Here is a 25,057-nt window from a genome sequence, read left to right on the forward strand (position 1 = left end):
GGTCTAGAGAAAAATGCTGCTGGAAGAGGCAAGTCTTGAGATTATATCTAAAGGAAGGCAGTGAGGGGCTGTAAGCCCACAATTTCTCTCACTTTGGGAGAAATCATGGGACTGCGAGAAATCGTCGTTCCCATCCCACGTTTTCTCTCAGTTGCGAGAAATCGTGGGAAGTCCCCTTTATTGTTATCAAAAATATTTTCTTTGTCATCAGAGTTGGTTTCTTGTCTTTTCCCAATGCAAAGCTAAGAGAACAAGAGAGGCAAGGCCTTCAAGACTGACTTGTGATACACTTTAAAAAAAATCTAATCGTTAAAATGTGTTCTGTATTTCTTATTATAAAGCTTCGGGTTAAAAAAAAAGAAAAAAAAAAAAAAAAGTTCTAACCAGATTCGAACCCCGCGTGTTCGGGTGAGAAGATACTGTCTTACCCATTACACTATCGTGGCTCCTCATCTGACGTTCTAAAATTCAATATTTGAACATACTTTTTTAAAGGGCGATAAATCAATTGTGGTATTTGCAGTGAGAACGCTGTTTAAATTATATTATTCTGGTGTATCTTGGGCATTAAAAAAATCTCTAAGGGCAATAAAAAATTCTTTTTAAGTCCGCGGTAAAGGAGACGTGGCTATCGCTGCAATCACACTGCAACATTTAGCCGTTTTCTCTAGATCTAGATAGATGTACAAGTTTAGTTACACCCGCCGGGAATGTAGTACGACACGGTCGATTCAATTTCTCTTTTATGCTCATTCTAGTTTTATAGTTTTAAAGTTGATATGAAAATTTAGTATTCTGTTAAACTAATAACATGTTGAGCCAAGTACAAGTACTTCTAAACGTTGTAAGAAGTGAAAAGGACTTCATTTTGAGAAAAGTCAAGACTGGAAATTTTTTCGTTTCATCGTTATCAATTCAAGGGTATTAACTCGCATGGTTTACAATTTTTAACTGTGAATTCTGACTGATTCTGTGGATATTTTTATGGCAGTTTGGGGCATAATCCAGTAAGTGATGAAGCGTTCACAAATCTTTCTCTGAATAAATATTTAACGGTCTTCTTCTCCAACTTTCCATCACATGTTATCGTGTATTGTCCATTGAATATAGGATTGAACGGGCAGGTCAACAACTTGAAACAAAATGGCGTCGTTCGCATTCGCGAAGAATATGAGCACGTGCTTTGAATGTGTATAAATATGTGTACGCAATTGATTTTTGCCCATGACCTTCAGGTTCAGCCAATAGATCTGTGAAGTCCACTCGTCGTATTGATTTTAGTATTTTCCGAAAAAGACCACTTGGTAGAGAGTGTTTTGCCCAAGTTACATCCCCAGTCCCTCGATCAAGAGAGCCTTAGGACTCATCATTGGGACGGATCCCAAAGGCTAGTTAGGCCCAAGGCTACAGCACTGAGTCCCAGTGCAATTTGACTTCTAGTCTGAGAGACATAGTCATTCATGAAAGACTAAGCTGCAAATGATTTCCCTTTGCAATTAAGAAATCACTGATAATACAGCTCTCACTTTGCAGTTGGCCATACTGAAAACGTATGTCAGATCAGTGCTTTGATGTAAATGGCCAGTACAACACATCTTGAGCCACTTACCTCCCTGCCCCCACCCCGCTCCATCCCAGACTCAATGTGCACCACACACTGCCAGAGGCCTGTCATGGATCCGGTCCTCTTTCTCACAAAAGAACCTTCAGCAAAAATTTTCCCCATGGAAACCCTCTTCCATTAGGAATTCCATCACAGAATGAGACTCAGTGACTGCGGGCACATGAAGTGCACTTCCACAGCCTGATTCAACCCAGCCATTGACTGCCGACAACTTTCTGCAGGTTGCTCCAACATGCCACACTCAGGTAGAGAAGCCACCAAGCCTTCCGTATGCCCCTTCGTGATGGTACCTACCTGGGCAATTATACAACCCTGTCCCAGAGACACCAGGGACATCAAGTCTTGTGTAGCCAAGTGTCTGCCATTCTATGCATAGGCAACATACCAGTGCTGTCATTTTTTGGCAACGACAAAAAAGTGGTGGGGGGAGCGCCCATCGCCTGTCAGCTCTCATGGAGGAGCTCTACAGATCTGGCTGTCATGCCTAAGGCAAGCCCAACATGGTGGCCTACCTCTGTCTCGTGCCACAGTTTCCTTCAAACACATATATCACTTCCACTATTGGCCCACATCCGATGTGGAATCATCAGATCAAACCACATATGCACCTCCTTGCATTGACGCTCAACCGCGCTCAAATGAGACAACCCTATAAGGGTACGTGTTTCCTTCCCTTCCTTTGATTCGAAGGGCTCTCAGTAAAGTGTGGATTCAACACACCGACCCGATTTTCTTTGCACTACATTTATCAGCACAGCTGTGGTCCACAGACCTCTCCCACAATACAGCTGCGGACATCTGTCTTCTTTGCCCGCACCAATATCCTTAGGTGACACAGTACACTCTACTTTCGTCGAATTCTACTTGAGGGAAATCTATCGCTTTGGGGATGATGGCTCATCGACTTCTACCTGAGAGACGTCGCACGCCTGCGGGATGATGGCTCAAGAGGCATCGCTTCTGTGGTAGTTGCACAAAAGGCCATCACAGCACTCAGACAGTAGAACAGGCAAGCCCTCCACCTTGTCGCGCTATTCTGCACTAGTTGGGTCATGGTTAAGTATGTGACACACAGGAAATTTTCTATCTAAAATTACGTTTAAATAACATACTTACCGTGACCTAAATTTAAGACCCTCCCGTCCTCCCTGCTTCCTGTTCTCCCTGCTCGCTGCACTGGTGATGGCATATTGCCGTCAAAAGAGGGCGCTAGCCAGCGGGACAAAGGGGAGGTTACCTATTTCCGGGAGGTTATCGGCCGTAGTTTCGTTTTCTCCGCATAGGCGGATAGTAGTTTGCACAGGACAGGAATGTCAGACCCCTGCCAGAGTCTGCACTAGTTGGGTCACGGTAAGTATGTTATTTAAACATAATTTTAGATAGAAAATTTCCTCTTGGGCAAATGAACATAGTGAAAGCCCCTGTACACTGAGAGTAAAACACACAAGCTTTTTATGTATTGAGTATAATTTCAAAATGTAATGTTTAAGATGAGAAAGATCAGTTTAAAGCAAATTAAGTCCCCTAGCATTAATTACAGATTAATTTCCCTTTTTTGCTATCTGCAGCAAAACGTTTGCAAAATAAATAAAACTTCCATGCTTAGCAAAAGAAGTTCCTGTTTGAACAAAAAATGAGAATAATGACTGCTCTTGTTGTTGTGTCAGAATATCAGATCAAAGTGCCAAGTTTAGAGAATACAAAAAATATAAACATAACAGTAAATGCAGTTTGCATATAATTTGGCTTCTTCTTTTATTTTTGTGTGCCCATCCCAGAGGTGCAATATTGTTTTAAACAAGATGACTGGAAAGAACTGAATTTTTCCTATTTTTATGCCTAATTTGGTGTCAACTGACAAAGTATTTGCAGAGAAAATGTTTACCACGGACACACACACACACACACACACACACACACACACAGACAACCGAACACCGGGTTAAAACATACTCACTTTGTTTACACAAGTGAGTCAAAAATGAGAGAGATAAAAAGAAACAAGAAATGGGGGAAACGGTAACGACGATCATGATAATGACAGTGGCGTTAGCGAAGACATCAACAATAGATGATGAAGGTGATTGCACAGTACTCGTTTGAAAATAGTGTGAATGTATGTGTATGTCAGTGAGTTAGTGAGTGAGTGTGTGCGTGTGCACGCGCCTAAAACTAAAAGTACATACTATATTCTTAAGCATAAACCCAATTTACAGCATTCAACTGGTTGTATACACTTATATACTGGCTTACGCAGGGATACATTCTGGCTTTAACAAGAAAACAGACAGAGACACTACACAGCACGCACACGCACACACACACACACAGGCAGAGACAAACAGAACAGACATGCAGAGGCTCTCATGAGAGCGAAAGAGCGAGTGAGCAAGAGACAGACAGGCAGACATGAACGTAGGTAGGCAATTACAACTAGGCAGACATACACACAAAGAACAGCGTGAGGGTTTTTCACTGTCAACACAACAATCACGCATTTTGCGTTATTTGTCTGCCTGGCCGAGTTAAAATGTGAGTTGTGTTTCTAGCCTCCACTGAGTTATTATCTCATTTATATGTGATTCCTTCATCGAATCAGAAAACTACAAGTATTACATTCTGACAGGATTGACACAATTCCTTCTTTAAAATGCATACCATTAGTGTTTGCCTACCTTTACCTGATTTACGCAATTAGCAATTTATGAACTCGTTAAAAGTATTTAATTTCAGGTTTCATTTTTCGCATTAAATACTTGAAAGTTGAATTTTTAAACTTAATTTAAGTCACCTGTAATTGAGCACTTTTTAACGAGTTCTGATAGGCCTATGTATCATGGTCGAATTGTAATTCAGCTATCATGTATTTTCCTACATGGCTTACCCCTGTATGATGCCACATGATAATTGATGCACATTTGAGTCACATTTGACACAGTATAAGCATAGCATAATCTATACTGTCCATGTACTTTCACTAAATCATCACAGTCTTAGGCACTTTTTACTATACTATTTAAGGGTATTTGAAATGTCACTTGCTGCCAGTGTTTGGTCTTCACACATATGCATTATGTTATGTTGCTGTCAATTCTAAAACCAATTAGTAGTCTTTCCATAGTAATAGCCGAGTGGTTAAAGCGTTGGACTTTCAATCTGAGGGTCCCTGGTTCGAATCTCGGTAACGGCACCTGGTGGGTAAAGGGTGGAGATCAACAGGTCAACATATGTGCAGGCCTGCTTGTGCCTGAACCCCCTTCATGTGTATACGCAAGTTAAAGATCCTGTGATCCATGTCAGTGTTCGGTGGAAACAAGAATATAACCCAGTGTGCACCCCCCCCCCTCCCCCTACATCCCTCCCCCTTTCGAAAACAGAGTATGGTGGGGTAAATAAACAAAAACGGTCATACATGTAAAATGCTACAAGTCTATATGAGTGTGTATGTGTGTTTGACTGTAACCCGATTCAATGATACAGGAAACAAATGATGAGCGCCCAGTGGCAGCTGTCAGTCGGCTCTACCCAGTGAGGCAGCCTGTTGTGCAGATGACCCCGTGTTTGTAAAGCGTTTAGAGCTTGGTCTCAGACTGAAGACAGGCGCTATATAAGTATCCATATCATTCATTCATTTATGCGCTTACTATCCACATGCATTACTAACATGTTGTACTAAATGGCATTTGTTCATTTGTGTTTTCCAGGCATGTCTTCTTTTTTTTGTTTTCTTTTTCTCTTGATATTCTAATAAAACAATAGAAAAACCCTTTGTGACTGCATCTACATGCTCCTTGCCTGTGTATGTGGATCTTTCAATCCTTTCCTCCTTTGAATTATCTTTTCAGTTGAGGCAACCATGTGTTTGTTCTGTATTGTCCATGTGTTCTGTGTGGCTTGTTCAGGGTTAAAGAGGCCATGCCAGTCTTGAATATAATCTAATTTTTGTTTGCATATTTCTTCTGTCATTGCTGCTGTGTGCACATGTCAAATGATTGGTACAAGGACAGGTCCGGCGCTTCCTTTTTTGAGGAAGTGTCTGGGTTTGTTCCAATGTACCTATCATTTACCTGTGTGCTAGATGAATCGGCATTGACCTGAAGATGTGTACCTTGTGAATGGAGAGAGTTACCACCCGTTATTATTTGTTAATCATTTGACCTCCTGGCCCATCAAGTTGTTTATTAATCTCTTTCAATTATTTCAATCCAAATTCCTTCAAATCACAATCCAGAACAATCTATTACCTAAGCTTACCACCCCGGTTCACGGTCACACATGAATCAGTGAATAATAACAATCTAACTGACTAAACTAAATGATCAGTAGATATACGAATGAATGAATGAATGAATAAACCGGTAAGAAAAATTCTAGTTCTTCCAAATAGAGTTAAACTTTACTTTGCGAGACAAAAAAATCTTGGGTCAAGGTATCTATTTTTCGTTGACGAAACAGACGAAGTGGCATCGCTTCATGGAACGAAACGACGTTTCGTGCCCGTTCCAGAGCTGGTATCGTGCCGTACCTGTGTCGTGTTGTGTTGGTGGATTCTTTTGCGCGATTCGTATTGTGTCGGTGCCGTGTATATGGATTTCCAGCTTAACACCGGATATACCTGGTGAATCTTCAGCAGATGCTTTAACGGCGACGACCTCTTGACCGTAAGGCAAATAGATCTGTGATCGATACGATCCACATCTAGATCCCAGGATTGCTCTGTTTCCTGCTCACAGCTTTCAGTTCGACAAACAATCGTTTTTCTAATGGAGAGCAAAATGCATGATTTGGATCGTTACATTCAATATACTGTTCTGGTAACCCTCCGTCCCCATCTACTCCTCTCACCCCCTCAACCCCCCGCCCCCCCCCCCCCCCCCCCCCCCCCCTCCCTCCATGCCCCGGCGTTTTCGGATTTGTTGTACAACAGTAGGAATCACACGCAAGCCATGCTCTCTCTCTCTATAAATCTCGATAAGACCAATATTATAGTTTTCCGCAAAGGTCACCTTTCGACTCATGAAAAATGGTGATAGGGAAATAAAAGTAACCAATGCACATAGATATTTAGGAATGTTATTCACAACAAAATAGAGTTGAGTTTGATGTGTGCATGGGATAAAGCAAATAGAAAAGGGATAAAAAGGTGTAATGCACATTATAAAATCACTCAGGAGACTCTTCGACTCGGACTGACGTATACAGCTTTTCTGGAAACTTTTCGACACACATATTGAACCAGCCTTTGAACTATGGAGCGGCCGAAATATGGGGGGACTCGTGACAAATGTAAAAGGTACATACATTTTTGCAATGAAGCGCTTTCTTAGTGTCCCATCAGTTACATTCATCAAACAGAGAAAATGTTTACCACGGACACACACACATACACACACACACACACACACACACACATACATTCATACATACATACACACAACTGAAACATTGTTAATTCACATAGAATCACGATTGTGCGTGAACACACGTGAGCAAGAAACCATTACTAATTTTTGACTGACGCATCTTCCCTACCTTCATGGCAAACTAAAACTCCATCCCTATCCGCTCTCACTCTCCTTGTCTCTCTGTGCTATGTGCAAATAGTCAAATGAGGATATATGCCTATGTTCATTTTGTTTTCAAGTGTCCTGTAATGAATTATCTCCGCGTAAAATACATTTCAAAGTAATATTATGAATATCCACGTTTGTTTCGATTTTCAGTGTTCATTGATGGCATCATGTCGTCTGATAAAAGTGTCATATGCACTCTCACAAAAAACAAGAGCTTTTCATTCAAGAAAAATATTGTTGCCCTAATTTCTGTAGCTCAGTTTTTTAGTTGTAAAAGCAGTTGTACAGTCAATGACGGTTACGATGAAATGGTGACATATATATATATTATATGCAATGTACATTTATACATGCAGTACACACACACACACACACACACACACACACACTCAAACTGGTAAATTAGAATTTAGGCCTACAGTCATATAATGTTGTGAGCATTAAGCATTGGGAAAAGAAATAAATTCCAATTCCTGTCCCTTTCTTCTGGCCACAGGCCCTTTGCCAATGTGGTTACCACTGAGCAGTGCGGATGATATTAGTAAACATCTACAACAAACTGTAGCACTCACCCAGCGTGCCGGCTTCGGATGACCCATGCAGCGTGCACAACAAACATGACACCCGTCACAACTACCAAAACCTGTGACCACATCCATCTCACGATACAGACATTGATCTTCCACAAACTTTTTGTGCTCCATCACGCTGAAAATGAATTTCTCGAGGAACACTGCTCGGTGAGCTTACAGTCGAAGCCCGTGGACCTAAGAGCAATGACAGCTACCAGTGTGTGTGTGTGTGTGTGCGTGGATCAGAGCGCCGCGTGACGCGCCGCGCAGGCCGGTGTCTCTGGAATCTCCTCACCTCCCACACTGGCTGTCTTGCGTCTGTCAGCCCTGGCCATTCCCTCCGTCACACACCCACACTTACACACACCACTGGAAAGACACGGTGCCATGCTGCATAGACTTCTTTCAGAGACAGAGACGAAACGGAACGACTTTTATTTCCATAGCGGTCAGTATTTTAGGAAATCACAGCGTTCGAAAACTTGATTTGTTAATTATGACCACATGCCAAACTTCAGTGCGTCCTAGGGTATTGTTCTTGTTATAGATGACTTTATTATAACCTATGAGAAGAAGAAAAAATTATATTGCAGCTATTTTCATTGAAAAATTAGTTTCGGTTGACTATACCGCGGCTCTCATTCCTTCTTATTCAGCTCACTGATGTGGACATTCCTTACTTTGAGGAGGCACCCTACTCGCTAGTCGGCGTGGGTAATTGTCAGTTCGCGGATGGACAGACTCGGACACACTAGGCGGCGTCACATCAGATGCTACAACATGCACTAGCCAGGGTAACAACATGAGCTGCAGCTCGCAGAGAGGCGGAAGCCTTGGATCCTACCATACATTTATTTGAGAGAGGAGCAGATCTTAAGGCAGACCTCCAGACGGCCATGCCGGAGTTTAAAAGCCAAAGACGTTCCACTGGCTCTTTGTCAGCTCAGATGTCAGGGGGTCACAATATCTCATGGTCAGCCTGAGGAACCCTGTGCCGTGTCTTCAAGAATGACAGTCAGTACTGCCAACTGGTCAGCTGGGTTGTGCCAAAGGGCTCGAAACCCGATGTTTTGTCATTGGGTCATGATGCCCTGTTAGCGGGACACCCAAACGTACCCAGAAGTGACTTTGGCAAGGTTTTCACATGCCGGGCATAACGTCGGACGTCCGTCATATTGTCTTTTGTATGAAGTTTGCCAGAGGACCGTCTACACTGAAAATGCTCTTTGGGGACGGTCCCACTTGGCCAAATTTTCCAGAAGGTGGAAGTTGACCAGGTCGGACCCACATTCCCAGCTTCAATCAGAAGCCATCGTCACATTCTTACTTTTAATGGTGAACGATTCCACAATATATCCAGAAACAGAGCCACTACAGCAATTGACGCAGCCACAGCGGCTGAAGCTTTGTAGCGAAAGTCAGCGACTTCAGAGAGTTTTACTGGTTGTTGGGGATACATGGACAGACAATCTGTTTGTGCAGAGGCAAATGGACGTTGTAGAAGTTCAAAACTACCCTCACAGGATGATTCTCAAGAGGATATACATAGAGCAACCAAAGACCCGGAATCTCTGTACCTCTGCAGTACTCTCCGCGTGTCGCGAAGTTACCAAGAATCGCTGAGCGGATTTTCACCCTTTGAACTCCTGTATAAATCTTATGTTTGACAAACTCTTTACTTATTTGTATTTGGATCTGATGTGCTTTCCAGTGAATCTCAGTTATCTCATCCCCCCCATCCCCCTCCCGATCCCTGCAAAATGGACATGCTCTATCCTGTTCCGATTGACTGTAACGATGTACATTATTACTGAGTGGGAGAACGTTGAATCTTTTTTGTGTAATGGCAACACGGAAACAATATGTATCCATATCCATGATGAATCGCTCTTTTTCAAAAACAGGCTTAAACGATCTATAATGTTAATATCTATCACGGTCTCTGACAGTAGCAGTTCATTCTTGATTGAACATGTCAACCAGTCTCTGTTTAAATATACCAAGGAACATCTTTACATCTCCAACACCTTGTTACAACCAGACAATACCAAAACCATTTGTACAGAAAATTTCTCTTATCTTTGATACCCAAATGCGTTTTCCAGCTCTATCTAGTTCCAACAGCACTTGATATGCTTGATGTTGCAATCTTCCAACATTCATTTGTAATAATCTAAACCAGAATCTTAGACATGCTGTATAGGAATTCACGTATAAAGGATACCTGCCTAAATCTCCATACACCATTTTGTTAGGCGTCCTAGCTGGAACACCCAGAAATCTTTTACAAGCTAACAGGTTCACTTTTTCTATATGTTCCAATCTGTCTGATCCCCCTATCTCGGATGAGTATAATAATACTGGTTGAATCTTAAAGTAAAAAATTCTAAAAAAGTATTTGCAGACATTTCCTTATATTTTTTGGAAGACTCTGTTAAGCTGTATGATTGCTTTATTCCCCTTGGTTGCCAAATGCAATGTGCCTTTTTGGGTACCAACTATGGTTGTAAAAATTTAACCCTAGATAACAATAATCATTTACCACTTCAAGTCTCTTATCATCGTAAAACTACTTCTCACATTTGCCCCCAAATCCCCCCTTTCTAAATACCATAACCTTGGTTTTTTCAATGTTTACATTTAATTTCAACTGATTCTGAAGACCGGTATGCGTGGTCAACAGCAATGCTACATCATCGGCAAATAATAAGATAAATAACTCCATGGTGTCCGGGAGTAACTGTACCCCATGTTTTCCCTTTTCACCCATATGAATTGTCAGCTGGTTATAAAAACTGAGAAGAGTGTTGGGCTCAAAACACATCCTTGTCTCACTCTCAAAGGAGTTTCAGACATCTCTGTAAGGCCGTAGTTAACACGAATACATGACAACAGTGAAGTGAAGTATACATAGCCTTCAGAGACGCAAGAAGCTTGCCTTTAACACCTTGATTTTTAATGCAGTGCAATAGTTTAGCATGCCAAACAGAATCAAATGCTTTTCTAAAATCTACAAAAGCAACAAAGTTTTCTACCCTTTTACACAAACATTTCTGAATGGTAGCATATAAAGTGAATATGTGATCAACTGTGGAATACTTTTTATGGAGAGAGAGAGAGAGAGAGAGAGAGAGAGGCATACTTAAGAAAGTGTACTGATTTTAACATCTTTAAATGTTAATCAATTGCTTGTATGGAAACCATTTCGTTGTAAATGTCTCAAAAAACATATTCACAAGCGAGATATGTTTTTCAGTTTCATATACACGTTTCAGATTTTTTTTTTTTCTGAAATGATTTAGCTGTGGAGTTGTGTTATTGATTTTGCATTTGCAGATGAAGAATTTAGAATGTCAAGAGTTCTGTCAGACCTGAATATGTTATCGTGTCCAGATACATTCCGACTCTTTCATTGAATTTCAAGAATTTTGCATTTTCAGAAATATCATTAATATGTCTTTCAAGCACATTCCAGAACACATTTAGAAATTCGCTTCGCATTCCCAGAATATATGGTATGTATTTTCGCGATCTTTTCTACAAAAATTACAAACATCTTCACTAACTATGCCCATATGTTTCAACACAGTATTAGTTGCTAATATTTTATGTATATTTCTGATTTGAAACCACCAAAGTTTGATTTAATTGTTTTGACGTATTAAAAAAAAAAATCTAATATCCCATTTGATTTGTGTGTTAAGTTTATTTTCCCATTAACTGCAACAGTTTGAGTTAATACTATCATACGTTAAAAAAATAATATACACGGGCACCCAATGAAACTGAAAATATTGTTGCAAGAGTTTTATGTCTGTTTGAAGATTTATTAGTTTGAGCAATCATTCTACATTTCCTCGTGTAACACTTTACTGCTACATCCAGTATGTGTAACAAAGTCAGTCTGTAACTGGTATTTATTTTTGAATTCTTCAAATGACAAAAACATACCATTATTGTTAAGCAAGTCAGAAATAAAACACACTCCTTGATCAATCTATTTCTTACAGAACATAGTTTTCTTCCCAGTTTTTATGTCATCATTACAGAATAGTGGTTTTGCATTCATTTCTTCATATTTTTCAAGGTGAAATTTTTTTCCAAATCCCGTATATGCTTGCAAGACATAAATTTCAGAATTTATTTGGATAGGTGTGTTTATCAGCAGGAAGGTCTGAGACAAGTTACTTCTTCAAGCAGAGTCAAGCTAGGATTTATTGTAACAATGAGGGTTTTTTCCATTTGTATTTTGTATTTGTATTTCTTTTTATCACAACAGATTTTTCTGTGTGAAATTCACTACACTACAGCGCCACCCATTTATTTATTTTTTTTTTTCCTGCGTGCAGTTTTATTTGTTTTTCCTATCGCAGTGGATTTTTCTACAAAATTTTGCCAGGGACAACCCTTTTGTTGCCGTGGGTTCTTATACATGCGCTAAGTGCATGCTGCACACAGGACCTCGGTTTATCGTCTCATCCGAATGACTAGCGTCCAGACCACCACTCAAGGCCCAGTGGAGAGGGAGAAAATATCGGCAGCTGAGCCGTGATTCGAACCAGCGCGCTCAGATTTTCTCGCTTCCTAAGCGGACGCGTTACCTCTAGGCCATCACTCCACTTATGGTTGCTTGTCAAAAGTCTTCGTTTCCAAATTAACTTTAGTGCATTAATGTAGTTTTAATGTTTGGCACACCAAACCCGCCATGAACTATTCCTTTAACGACAGTTTTTCTACTGACTCTATCTTGTTTCTTATTCCATACAAACTGAAACACTGTTTTCTGAATAATGTTTATCATGGTGTCAGGAGTATTTGGCAACAACATCCACAAGTATACGATTTTGGACAAAATTAATGATTTGAGTACAGCAACTCTTCCAAGAAGGGTAATCTGTCGTTTTAATCATATTTTATACAAAGGGTCGGTATCTGCAAATTTTTCTTTCAGATTAATTTCCACGTTATTTTTTTAAAAGTCGTTTGTGAACCAAATGCCAAGTAGTTTAGACTGAGGGAGATTTCATTTCATGTTTAAATAAGGCAAATAACGTTTTGACGAGTTCCATAGTTTTCCCAGCCATATAGCATTTGTTTTAGTAGCATTCAGGAAGAGACCAGATTTTCCCCAAAAAGTGTTAACAGTATTCATTGCTTCCACCAGTGTTTTCATTATCATGTAATAAGAGTTCAGTGTAGTCAGCATATTGCAAGATCTTATATTCATAATCACCAATTCTAATTCCTTGTATACTTTAAATTTCCCTTATCACAACAGCAAGGATTTCGACATAAAGGGGATATTGGGTCACCCTGTCTACAGCCTCTAGAAACAGAGAACCACTGTGACATATGACCATTAACATAGACCTATGACTTAATATTATTATAAAATACTGAAAACCATCTACAGAAGTCTTCACCGAAACCAGAAGCGGGTAGAACTTTGAACATGAAACTCCAGTCAACTAGAGTCCAGAGCCTTTTCAAAACCAAGGCACAAAAGCAGACCAGGTATCTTTCCCGATTTAAATAATTAACAGTATGGAAACTATCATTTAGTGCTCATACTACGAATTCACCAATTTGTTGCAAAAAAAAAAAAAAAAAAAAAAGAAAAAGAAAAAAGAAAGAAAAAAAAAAGAAAAAAGAAAAAAATCCATTCGAATCAGGGCTCTTTTTATTTGTCATGCTTTTTAATGCATAAGTTCTAGTGTTATTTCTCCCTCTAACGAAGACTTTTCTAATTTAGCAATATTATCGGCTAACTCTGATATTTCAGTCTTCTACTTGTTTATTTATAGATTTTCATAAAAGCGTTTTACTTCTTTGATAATTCCTTTACTGTTATCATAGAGTGATCTGTCCTATAACCAGGATTTATATCTGCATCTTCTACAGAACAGCACAAAAAGTTTGATATCAGGAAAAAGTCTAAACGACTTTGTTGAAGAGGGTTATTTCTTCGCCACGTATATCTTCTAGTTTCAAAATAAAGACACAGAAGTAGACGAGATAATGTTTCCCGATTTAAATAATTAACAATATGAATTAGACGGAAAGTTGTCTCCCATAAGCGATGAACCTAGTTTGATCTTCATTTATTAACGCAGGAAGTACACATTTTATTCTAGCTGCGCCTTTTCTGTAAACAACATTCAGGAGAGAAATTGGCCTCCAGTTTTTAAGTAAATCCTTTGCTTTATCCTCTTTGGGAATGCATATGATAATGCCTTCCCTCTGAAGTGGTGAGAGTTCACCGCTTCGAAAACTATCATTTAGTGCTCTTACTACGGATTCACCAATTTGTTGGAAAAAAAAAAAATAATAAAAAAACAACACACACAAAAACACACACTTCGCCACGTATATATCTTCTAGTTTCAGGATTAAGTTCCCTCCATATATCAACTAAGTCTAAATTAGCTATCATACTGTCAACTTGATCTTGAGCTTTTACATTATTCACGTTTTTATGATTACAGTAGTCATAAGATGTAGTCACAAGATTCCAATCCTTTCCAATGATAAGATTTTTGTAGCCTTATTCAAGTATGTGTTTTTTAAACTTCAATAAAGAAGTCTGGATTATCTCCATTTGGCACGGTCCATAAATGCTAATGATTCAATAGTCTTTTCCCATAATACGGACAGAAGCAAATATATAGTTCCCTTCGGGAACTTTATATACTTTTTTTAAAATTGGAATTCAAAATTATTTTAAAATAATATATCGCTACTCCTCTTGAGTTAGATTTGTGGGAAGCAAAGTAACGTTATTTGTATCCCCATTCAGATCGAACATACAGTTGTTCAATGTTTGAGTTAAAATAGGTATCCTGCAGAAGATAAATTGAACCATTTTTATTTCTTAGACAGCTGAAGACGTCTCTTCTTTTTTGTGGGTTGGCCAGGCCTTGATAATTCACACTGAGATATAACCTTAATTGTATTATCCATTAAGTGTATATGCCGTTCGATCTTAGTCTATCCATTTTACCTTTGACATCGGTGTAATATTATATAAAGGGACAAATGGGAGTCCAGACAGAGTGCTAATGTGTAAGCCAAGTTTATTCCGCAAAGTTCCTATTAACCGGAGTTCTTTCCCTTAGCTCGTCTCGCTACACAAAGCACTACAAACGCATGCATGCATTATACTACAACTCCCCTTTTTTGTGTGGGGTACTGTTCATTTCCATCTAGACACACAATGAACTAAAAATGAATTTAAAGCAGATCATGCAGTATGCACTACGAGTCTCACTGAGCTTCTTTTGTGAGAGTCTGTTCACTTCTCTCCTCTTCCCCCTTCTACTGATTCGTAACAATGTCAATCAATTCAGTATAGTTTCCTTCCAAAGAAATAAGGAAATTATGGCTTGTGGGCGGATACATATCATGGGATATGCTTTGAAACCTTTAGCGACAAGAGAATTTTGTGGTGAAAAGGAGAAAAGAAAAAAAAAATGTCGTGAAAAACAAACACAATACGTTAAACACATTTGTATGGGTTTTGGGTTTGGTACCAGTGTACGTTTGATGATGACATGTGACTAGATCAGCGGTTACTGGTAAGTGTTCAGAAGCAATGTACATGTACACACACAAGAATATATATGTCAATGTTGCACTGTGTTCCACACTTTGGTATGGTTATGGGGTGAAGTAAGTTTGTTGTGCTGGTGAAGTTTTCAACCTAATATTTTGTTTTCCCCAAGACAGGTGAGCCATAGGGGCCTTTCTCAGACCTGTATGGGAGCACATTTGCACTTCCTACACTTTGTTTTCCCAGTACCGATAAGCCATAAGGGCCATTCTCAGATCTGCTGGGTACACTTTCACAGATTCAGCTTCGCCGGTTTGTTGACTGGTCTGCCTGATTTGGTGCGGTGTTGACCTGGTGTATTGTTGACAGCTGATCCTGGGGCCGTGGGTGTTGCTCTGGGCGTGGCCATCTGTATGGGTGGCTGCTGTCTGGGCGATGAGGGGATCTGTTGAGGTGGTGATGGTGGTGGAAGAGAACCCGAAGACGTGGCATTCCCTGCGGAAGTGTTGGATGGGCTTCACCAGGCATGGCCACTAGGTGTGACCTGTTACGGCGGATCGTGCCCTGCGTTGTTGCCACGATGAAGGAGCGTGGATTGTGGTGTTCTGCTACAACCTGTCCAGTTTTGTTTATGTCTTTAATGAACACAGACTCTCCTGTTTTGAGCGGAGGTGCCTCTCGTGCAGCATGGTGATTGTTGAAGAGTGTTCGTTGTTTTGATTTCATGTCATTCTCTTTTTCTTGGATGAGAGAGTGGTCGGGAGTTGATGGGCGGAGGGAGGAGGGTAGGATGGGAAGTTTGGTTTTAAGTTTCCTCCCCATCAGGAGTTCGCTGGGGGAGAGACCGTTGCGCAATGGAGTGGCTCTGTAGAGGAGTAGGGCTGCATAAGGGTCTTTGGATTTTTTGAGCATCTGTTTCACCGTTTGGACTGCACGCTCTGCTTCACCATTGCTCTGGGGGTACCGTAGTGTCCCTCAGTGTCTCACAGGCCCAAGTAGCTGCCAGGGCTTCCTTTTCGATGACTGCGTAATTCTTCTCTGCATCTGTGAGTGATCTTGAAATGAAGCAGATGGGTCGTCGTGTGCCATGGTCTTGTGTTTGGTAGAGCACTGCCCCGATCCCTGTGTTGGAAGCATCAGCTGCAATGGTTGTCTCTCGGTCAGGGCTGTAGTGAGCAAGGACTGGTGTAGAGGTGAGGAGGCGTTTTGTTTGTTGGAAAGCTGTCTCTTGTTAGTCGTCCCATGTCCATGCTGTGTCCTTGCGGAGTAGGCCCCGTAGTGGTGCGGTTATGTCAGCAAGGTCAGGCGTGAACTTCGCTAGCTGGTTTACCATGCCAAGGAAGCGCTGGAGCTCAGTGATGTTGGTGGGCGGTGAGAAGCTAGTGATGGCTTCCACCTTGGCTGGATCCACGTGGATGCCATTTGCATCGATGATGTGGCCTAGGAACCTGATTGATGGTTTTGCGAATTCGCATTTGTCATTCAGGGTGAGGCCAGCTTCCTGGAGTCATTGCAGGACTGTCCTCAGGCGCTGGTCGTGTGTTTGCTGGTCCTCTGCATGGACGAGGATGTCGTCCATGTGGCAGATGACGCCCTCGATATTCTCCAGGATCTGAGACATAAGGCGCTGGAACACTTCATTGGCTGAGCTAATGCCAAAGGGGAGGCGACTGAAGCAAAATCGCCCAAAGGGCGTGACGAAAGTGGTGTAGAGCCTTGAGCCAGGGTCTAGAGGTACTTGCCAAAATCCGCTTTTAGCATCAAGCTTGGTGAAGACTTTCGACTTTGACAGCTTAGCCAAGCTCTCGTCCACTGATGCCATGGGGTGAACTTCCCGCTGCATGGCTTTGTTCAGCTGTGTCAAGTCCACACAGATGCGGACTGCCCCGTTTGGTTTTGGAACGATGACGATTCCCGAGCACCAGCTGGTGGATTCCATAACAGGGGAAATGACTCCTTCTTCCATCATTCTGTTGATCTCGTGCTTGACTTTTGGGACGAGTGGATGGGGAATTTTGCGTGGGGCATACAGGCATGTTGGGTGGGCTTCTGGCTTGAGGGAAATGGAGTAAGGGGTTTGCAGCAGCCCAAGACCAGTGAAAAGTTGAGGGAATTCTTGCTTGAAATCCTTTGTGTCACATTGTGGATGCGTGCAACTAAGCCAAGCTTGGTGCAGGCTGATCTGCTGAGGAGGGAGCATGTCTGTCCTTTGATGACATATAGCGTTTCTGTTGTTGTCTTTTCTATGTGCTGCAGCTGTGCTTGAAAGGTGTTGAGTATGTTCAGTTTGGTATTTCCTGGTCCCTTCAGGGTTTTGGTGGGCTTGGTCAAAGTATGTGAGGCTGCCCATTTTTCTCCAACCACTGTCACTGATGCCCCTGTGTCCAACTTGAAGGTGTGAGGACAGCCATTGACAGCTGACCAGCAGTCTTCATCCTGTAGATGGTAGACATGATCCAGGAAATGGCTGTCATAGTCATTGTCCCCGTCATCTTCCTCGTCTTCAAACAGCTCATGGACTGCCCTTGGGCGACAGGCGTGTCGAGGAGCTTGGCTACTGCAGCATACTGCTTGGAAGTGTCCATGTTTGTGACACTTGCTGCATGTTGCGTTCTTGGCTGGGCATTTGTCTCGACTGTGTGGCTCTTTGCCGCAATAACCACAAACGTTGCCAGCAGCACTGCTGGCCTTGTGGTGCTGGTACTGACTCCTGGAGTTGAAGCGTTGGTTGTAAGTGGCAGGTGGTTTCCTGTCTACCAGGTTGACTGAAGGACTGCCTCTGATTAGCTGCTGGCTTTCTTTCCTGGCCTCTGCCTGCCTGCTGAGTTGGACAGCTTGGGCCAGTGTCAGTTCTGCTCAGTTCGACTGTAGCTCGTTTGATAGACTGAGTGTCATTGATAACACCAACCACGATTCTGTCTCTTATTAACTCTTCTTTCAAGTCGCCAAAATTGCATTCGTCGGCCAATTTGTGGAGGTCTTGAATGAATGCATCAATGGTTTCTCCGACTGCCTGTGAGTGTTTGTTGAATTTTGCTCTTTCTACAATGATGTTTTTTCTCACGTTGAAGTAACCATTGAAAGCCCGCAGCAAGTCTTTAAATTCAATTGTGTCCTCGTTTACACGTAAGGTGGCAAGAATGTCGTCAGCACTTTCTCCAATGGTGTACAGAAAGGTGCTCACCTGTTCACGTCGTGATCTGTTCATCTGTCCGGACGCCGTCCAGTATCTTTCGAAACGCTGGCGCCATTTCAGCCAGTTCGCTGGTGTGCCGTCAAACGGTTTGGGAGTGGGGAGATTGAGGGGTCGATGACCGTTGTTGTCACTTGCCTGCTGATTTTCTGCCATGTTTTTGGGGTCGATGAGACCGCTGCCACCATACAATATTATATAAAGGGACAAATGGAGTCCAGACAGTGCTTCTGTGTAAGCCACGTTTATTCCGCCAAGTTCCTATTAACCGGAGTTCTTTCCCTTAGCTCGTCTCGATACACAAAGCACTACAAACGCATGCATGCATCATACTACAATCGGTATAATCGTTACATACGATAATAGTCCCCGGGTGCCATTTGCATTGCTTGGTTCTAACTTTTTGACAGTTATACGTGACTAAATGCCTACGTTGACCGAACTACGCCATTGGTCAGTTCCATACCACACACAGTTAGTAGGCTAGCGGGTTACGACCATACTCAGTAGGCTCTTAATCTTCCGTCGCACCATTGGTGGGAGTTCGTCGGTAAAAAAGAAAAAAAAAGTGGGAGTTCGTTGGTAATTTTGGTGGGAGATTTAGCAAATGTAGAATCAGGAGGAAATGTTGAGGGTCACGCCCGGTGATCAATCTGTGGATCAAGATCGAGTTCTCGATCCCTCAGTGGTAGGACTTTAATGTATGCGGTTCTATCACTGATCGAGCCATCACAGTGAAAAGTTCATGCAGGACAGCAGCGAAAGCAAACCCAAGAATCAAGAAAGGTCCCCATAGACTTTCACTGACTGACCGAGAATTGAACGTTACATCCGTCATTGCGGAGCGATGTCGAGCTGTTCGCTGCACATCGATCGAGGATCAATGTCCAGCTGCGCCGGCCAAACTATTGCACCTGTTCAGTTACATTTCCACGGAAAACGGAAAAAAGCAAGAGGGTATAGCACGTTAGTGTAGTGACTGAATCCACATCAAAATTGAGAGTCGAAATCCACTGTAAATGGGTTACAACATATACTAATAGTAATATCGTTTCATACATGCACAAAAATTGCAATAAAATAGGTGCAATAATCTAGGATGCTAAAATAGGACATGGTTTGCTGTTGGTCAGGCATCTGACTGGCAGGTGCACATGTGGTGCGGTGTGGACTATATGGATTTGTCTGAATGCAGAGACATTTCCTTGAGAAACTGAAACTGCCTGGGACAAACATGACGTGGGGACAGTTGGTGTGTGATACGAGTTTATGACATGGGCAGTCACTCTTACTTTCATTCTTGAACTTGCCGGTTCTGGTTGGGCATGACAGACATTGAAATACGAAGTCAGGTTTGGAGTGGGCTGAGTTGTGCATTTTCGTGAAATCTCAAGGGGTGAGTGGGCATTTCCATTGAATTTTATCTAACAATATTGGGCGCTCTCATGAAGGTCTAGAAAGAAAGAAACAACAAAATCACCTCACGCGATTGAGTACAAAGTAGACTAAGAATTACCAGCAACAGTTCTTGCCATTGCACTCCCCATCACATACATGTTTCTTAATTTACAACTTCATTTTGGGGTGGCATGCGTATGTAAGCACCCTAAAATGGATAACACCAAATGAGTATACACCACATGCACTGACACACACACACACACACACATATATATATATATATATATATATATAATAGCCTATATAGAGAGAGTAACAGCCGTACATCTTTCCATCTGTCTCTCTCTCTATCCTTATACATTTTCAGTTTGTAAACTTTTCCATTCAAGCGTTTTTTATGAGTTATGCAAGGAAACAAATATGAGTACTGTTTCTTAATATCTGTTCTTAATTCTTGCAGTTCCTATTCAAGCACAAAGCTGATTATGGCATTTACAAGACCACTATTGTCCCTGGCATTGAGAAAGGCAAAAGGTGTGATCCATCATCCATGTTACCGTCAAGTGACTCTCTCCTCAACAGAAGTGAAACCCCTCACCATCTCACAAGGTAACAGGATGTGTTATTCCATATATCCCTGTAAAAGTTAAAACACACACACACACACACATGGGCACATATTTACTGTAAATGTTTAGACATGTCATCAGTGCCCCATGATAGAAATTTCCATAAAGTTCTGAAGTGCTTGAAAGTGCCTCATGACAGATAAATCTGTGATCATCAATCATAGTACTCAGTAATAGTAGGAATTTTCCTAACCCTATTTTTCGATAATGGCTTTCCGTTACACACCAGTAGGAAAGCTTGATATGTCTGTTTTAATTATTCACAAGGAGATTACCTAATCAAACTTTGTGTGGTCATTCAATGATGTTATCTATAGTACATCTATCAGAAATTAAGACGACACATTCAAGTGGCGCATGATGACAAGCTTAGTGGTAGCTGTGACAAACTCTTGTCAGATGGTTCTTTCGGCAAGAAGGAAGGCAAAGGTCACAATTTGCATAGAGGGGAGAGGGTGGTGGTAGTTTGTGAAATTAAGATGTTGCAAGCAAAGGAGAGAAAGCGGTGCAGGAAGCCAAGTACAGCTCTGTGGCTGACCTCAGGTTGAACTCAAAGACAAATCCCCCATAGATTAGGGCAGGGATGGGTGGGGAGTGATCACTGATGAATGGGGTGGAACAGTTTCTTGTGATCATGTGACACATGGCCAGCATGGGTTTAACAATGTATGCATACATCAAAGGAGATCATTATCAGCAGGTGATGTATGAACAGTATTCACAACATTGCGCTGTATGATAAAAGGGTCACTGTTAACATCTTTGATATTCTTAAAAATGAGCATGAAATGAGTGAGCGGTGTGGCAGTTGAAATAATATATAAGAATAATATCTTACATGTTGTGAAGATGCTTTTGTACATAAACTTGTGAATTTATGTCTGTCCTTTAGTTTAACTGTGATTATTGCACATGTATGGCTGTGATTATTGTATGCATGATTTACTCCAAGTTACCTTTGAATTATTTGTCATGTATATTGTGATTATTGCATGTCTATGATTGTGATTATTGTATTATGGTTGACTCAAAGTTGACATCTTCAAGTTTTATGTCTTTTATGTATGCATATTAAATGACTGTGATTCTCATGTATTCTTTATGTGCTTTTCACCACAAATCAGTTTCTCTTATTGTGATGAAAAAGTATTCTGTATTCTGTGGGGGTTGATGAAACATTTGATGTAGAGGAAAACCTTGAGTATGGCTATTTATGTGAATGTGTGTACTTTTGGTAGTTTAATTTTCACTTATTCAAAAACTTCAAAACAATGCTGCCAGTCTTACTCTCAGAGTGCCACGTACTGATCACATTTCTCCCCACCTGCTTACTGTGCACTGGTGCCCCATTGAGGCGAGAAATAAATACAAAGTTGCATGTCTCTGCTTTTCTACTTTCCACTCCACTAGACCTAACTATCTTTCTCACCTCATCAATGCTTACACTCCCATAAGAACTATCCACTCTTCTTCTGATTGTTACTTTCTGAAAATTCCTCATGTCAGTACAAGAACCTATGATCAACGTTCTTTCATATCTGGAAGGACCTGCCGCATGTTATCTATTCATCTGGTTCCATCTCTGTTTTTTGCACTTCACTAAAAACTAATCTTTTTTTTTAAAACATATCTCCAAGCACTGTCAGTTTCCTTCCTCTCCAACACCACCCCATGCCTGTATACTTTGTATATATATGATAAATCAGAGAGGTATAGTGGGGGAGAAGGGGAGGGGGAGGGGTGTGGTGGGGGAGGGGAATGGAGAAAGAGTGGTCATGAATGGTTCATGTTATTTCCAACTTTTTCTTTCATGTAAAGCACCCTGAGCTCCGAGAGAGAAAGGGTGCTACACAAATATACATTATGATTATTGTTATTGTTATTATCTTGCTTGTATTAGAATGAAAGATTGCCATCAACCAAATACGATTATACAAGCTTTTATCCAGGTAGTTATTCTATTAATACGCTAAGATGTGCCAAAGATTTATGAATATAAATTGCTGAATTCATGAGTACAGTTTCATTCCAAACAGTCAAAAGCAATCAATGGACGTTGCAGTGCTTTGCAGGAATAAATCAGATCTATTAAAGAGAGAGAGAGAGAGAGAAAACAATGACACATGCACTTATTTCTTGCTTCTGACAAAAAATATTGACTTCAAAGATTCATGCTGCAGACATGTGTACATGCAGAAATCTTTGTCACCCGTCAACACTGTTACTTCAGCAAAAACTGTCAAAACTCTGTTTTAATTTCTATAACATACTTACGTATGATATAATATAATGTAATACAATATAATGTATTGTAATACAGAATTATACAATACAGTATAATATGATATGATATATGGTATGATATGTTACATTTTATTGTATTATATTACACTATGGTAAGGTCTGATAGATATGTCAGCTACTGGTAACCTGGGTCCCAGTACTACCTGTCGCAGGGTCGAATTGCTGGCGACTAAACCAGCACCCCCACCAGTCCTCTCAGGAGGATGGTGAGGAGGGCGGCTAGACACCCTGGTGGAAATAAATGACCCATCAAAGGGGGCCAGCTCTGGAGAGCTACCTGCAGCCACCTAGCTAAGGGAGTAAACCCTGACAGAAAATCTGGTGCGGGGCCCCTAAGGCGGTTGGATGGCAAATTTTGTCACTTTCCGGCAGCTCCTGCGGCCGCGTCAGCACCAAAACGTAACAGCTTTGCTGTTCCTTTGGATCTGTCAGCGAGGTGGAGAGGGGGGACAAGCTGCATGGGCAACAGCCTGTCTTCCGTATTACATTGCCCAGGCTTATATCCGTCCATCCATCCACAAACACCTTGCACCTACAACCTGGAGAGGACACTCCAGCTTCGCTACTAGCACTAGCGTCGGAACAACACGTGAAGCAACAGTTACCGGTTATAAGTTAGCGCTCGGTTGGCATAGAGCCGATGCCAGGGGTTGCTTTTGACAGTGGGAGGGACCCTCGTGTCCCACTGGATAGCTGCCGCCCGCCCAAGCTGGGCAGCCCCCAGCCAATTAGGTGCTGTCCGGCCACGACCTGCCTTCTTCTGTGGGTGTATGAAGATTAGGAGAATATCTGATGAGCAGGTCGTTAATTTCCACACCAGGCAAAAAGAAAAGTTCAAGAAACAGATCAACAATAAAACTGGCCTGTTGGAATGTCCAGACAATGATGCCTGGGCTCTCCCAAGAACTGTAAGACATCAGTGACGCCAGAAAGACGGCCGTCATAAACAGCAAGCTGAAGAGACTGAATATGGACATTGCCACTCTTCAGGAAACACAGCTGGCTGACTCAGGAACACTAAAGGACAGGGACTACACCTTCTTCTGGCAAGGAAAGAGCTCTGATGCCCCAAGAGAGTACGGAGTAGGCTTTGCAGTCAGGAACAGCCTGCTGAACATGATCGAACCAGGCAGCGGCGGTTCAGAACAACTGACTCTCCGCCTCAACACCTCTGAAGGCTATGTCACTCTCATCAGCGCATATGCTCCTACTCTGTCTGCCTCTCCAGACGCCAAGGATGAGTTCTACGAAAATCTTGCATCAACCATAAGGAACATCCCCAGGACAGAACAATTTGTTCTCCTGGGTGACTTCAATGCCAGACTGGGTGCAGACAATGATTTGTGGCCCTCCTGTCTCAGTTCCTTTGGAGTGGGGAAAATGAATGAGAATGGACAGCGACTACTTGAGTTTTGTACCTGCCATGAACTGTGCATCGCCAACTCCTTCAAGACCAAGCCCCAATACAAAGTCTCCTGGAGGCACCCGCGCTCAAAACATTGGCACCAACTGGATCTGATCCTAGTAAGACGAGCTGCCATCAAAAACCTTCTCCACACTCGCTCTTACCACAGCACAGACTGCGACATGGACCACTCTCTGGTATGCTGCAAGATCAGACTGCAACCAAAGAAGTTCCACTGCTCAAAGAAACAAGGGAACTCCCGCATTGATGTCAGCAAGATGTCTCAGCCAGACCTTGTAGAACAGTTTGCAGTGGCCTTTGAGAGAGAATTTGATGCATTGCAGCCCAGAGACTCTGCCACAGAAAGATGGGAAATGCTACGAGACGCCATGCACCCCATTTCTATGGCCACCTTTGGGAAGAAAACCGCGAAGTCCCACGACTGGTTTGAGGCCAAATCATCAGAGATGACTCCCAGTATTGAGACCAAGCGCGCTGCACTCACCGAGTACAAACAGTCACCCAGTGAGAAGAACCTGCAAATCCTCGGCCACCAGGAGTAAGGTTCAGCTTAACGCCAGGCGATGTGCAAATGAGTGCTGGACAGGGCTCAGTGAAGAGATACAGAATGCTGCTGAAAGAGGCAACATCTGAGGGATGTATGATGGCATCAAGAAAGCACTGGGACCAACACAGAGCAAGACTGCCCCCCTCAAATCCTCCACTGGGGATGTAATCAACGATCTTAGCCAGCAGATGGAGAGATGGGCGGAACACTACTCCGACCTCTACTCCACAGGAAACATG

General features: G+C 41.9%; 2 protein-coding genes across 3 annotated transcripts in view; one reads left to right on the forward strand and one right to left on the reverse strand.

Moving 5' to 3' along the window:
* LOC143289052 (uncharacterized) overlaps window positions 1-8,085 on the reverse strand; it is a 294,182-nt gene extending 286,097 nt beyond the window's left edge. For both annotated transcript variants that reach the window (XM_076597861.1, XM_076597863.1), the window contains exon 1: window positions 7,770-8,085. The gene's annotated coding sequence lies outside the window, so the exon portion shown is untranslated. The remainder of the gene's footprint in view (window positions 1-7,769) is intronic.
* LOC143289337 (acyl-coenzyme A thioesterase 9, mitochondrial-like) overlaps window positions 2,924-25,057 on the forward strand; it is a 61,850-nt gene continuing 39,716 nt past the window's right edge. The window contains exons 1-2 of the mRNA XM_076598338.1: window positions 2,924-2,974; window positions 20,373-20,521. Coding sequence (XP_076454453.1) covers window positions 20,398-20,521 — 124 coding nt within the window. The 5' untranslated portion in view covers window positions 2,924-2,974; window positions 20,373-20,397. The remainder of the gene's footprint in view (window positions 2,975-20,372; window positions 20,522-25,057) is intronic.

This window comes from Babylonia areolata, chromosome 13, assembly GCF_041734735.1.
Source record: "Babylonia areolata isolate BAREFJ2019XMU chromosome 13, ASM4173473v1, whole genome shotgun sequence".
In the NCBI taxonomy this organism is placed as follows: Eukaryota; Metazoa; Mollusca; class Gastropoda; order Neogastropoda; family Buccinidae; genus Babylonia; species Babylonia areolata.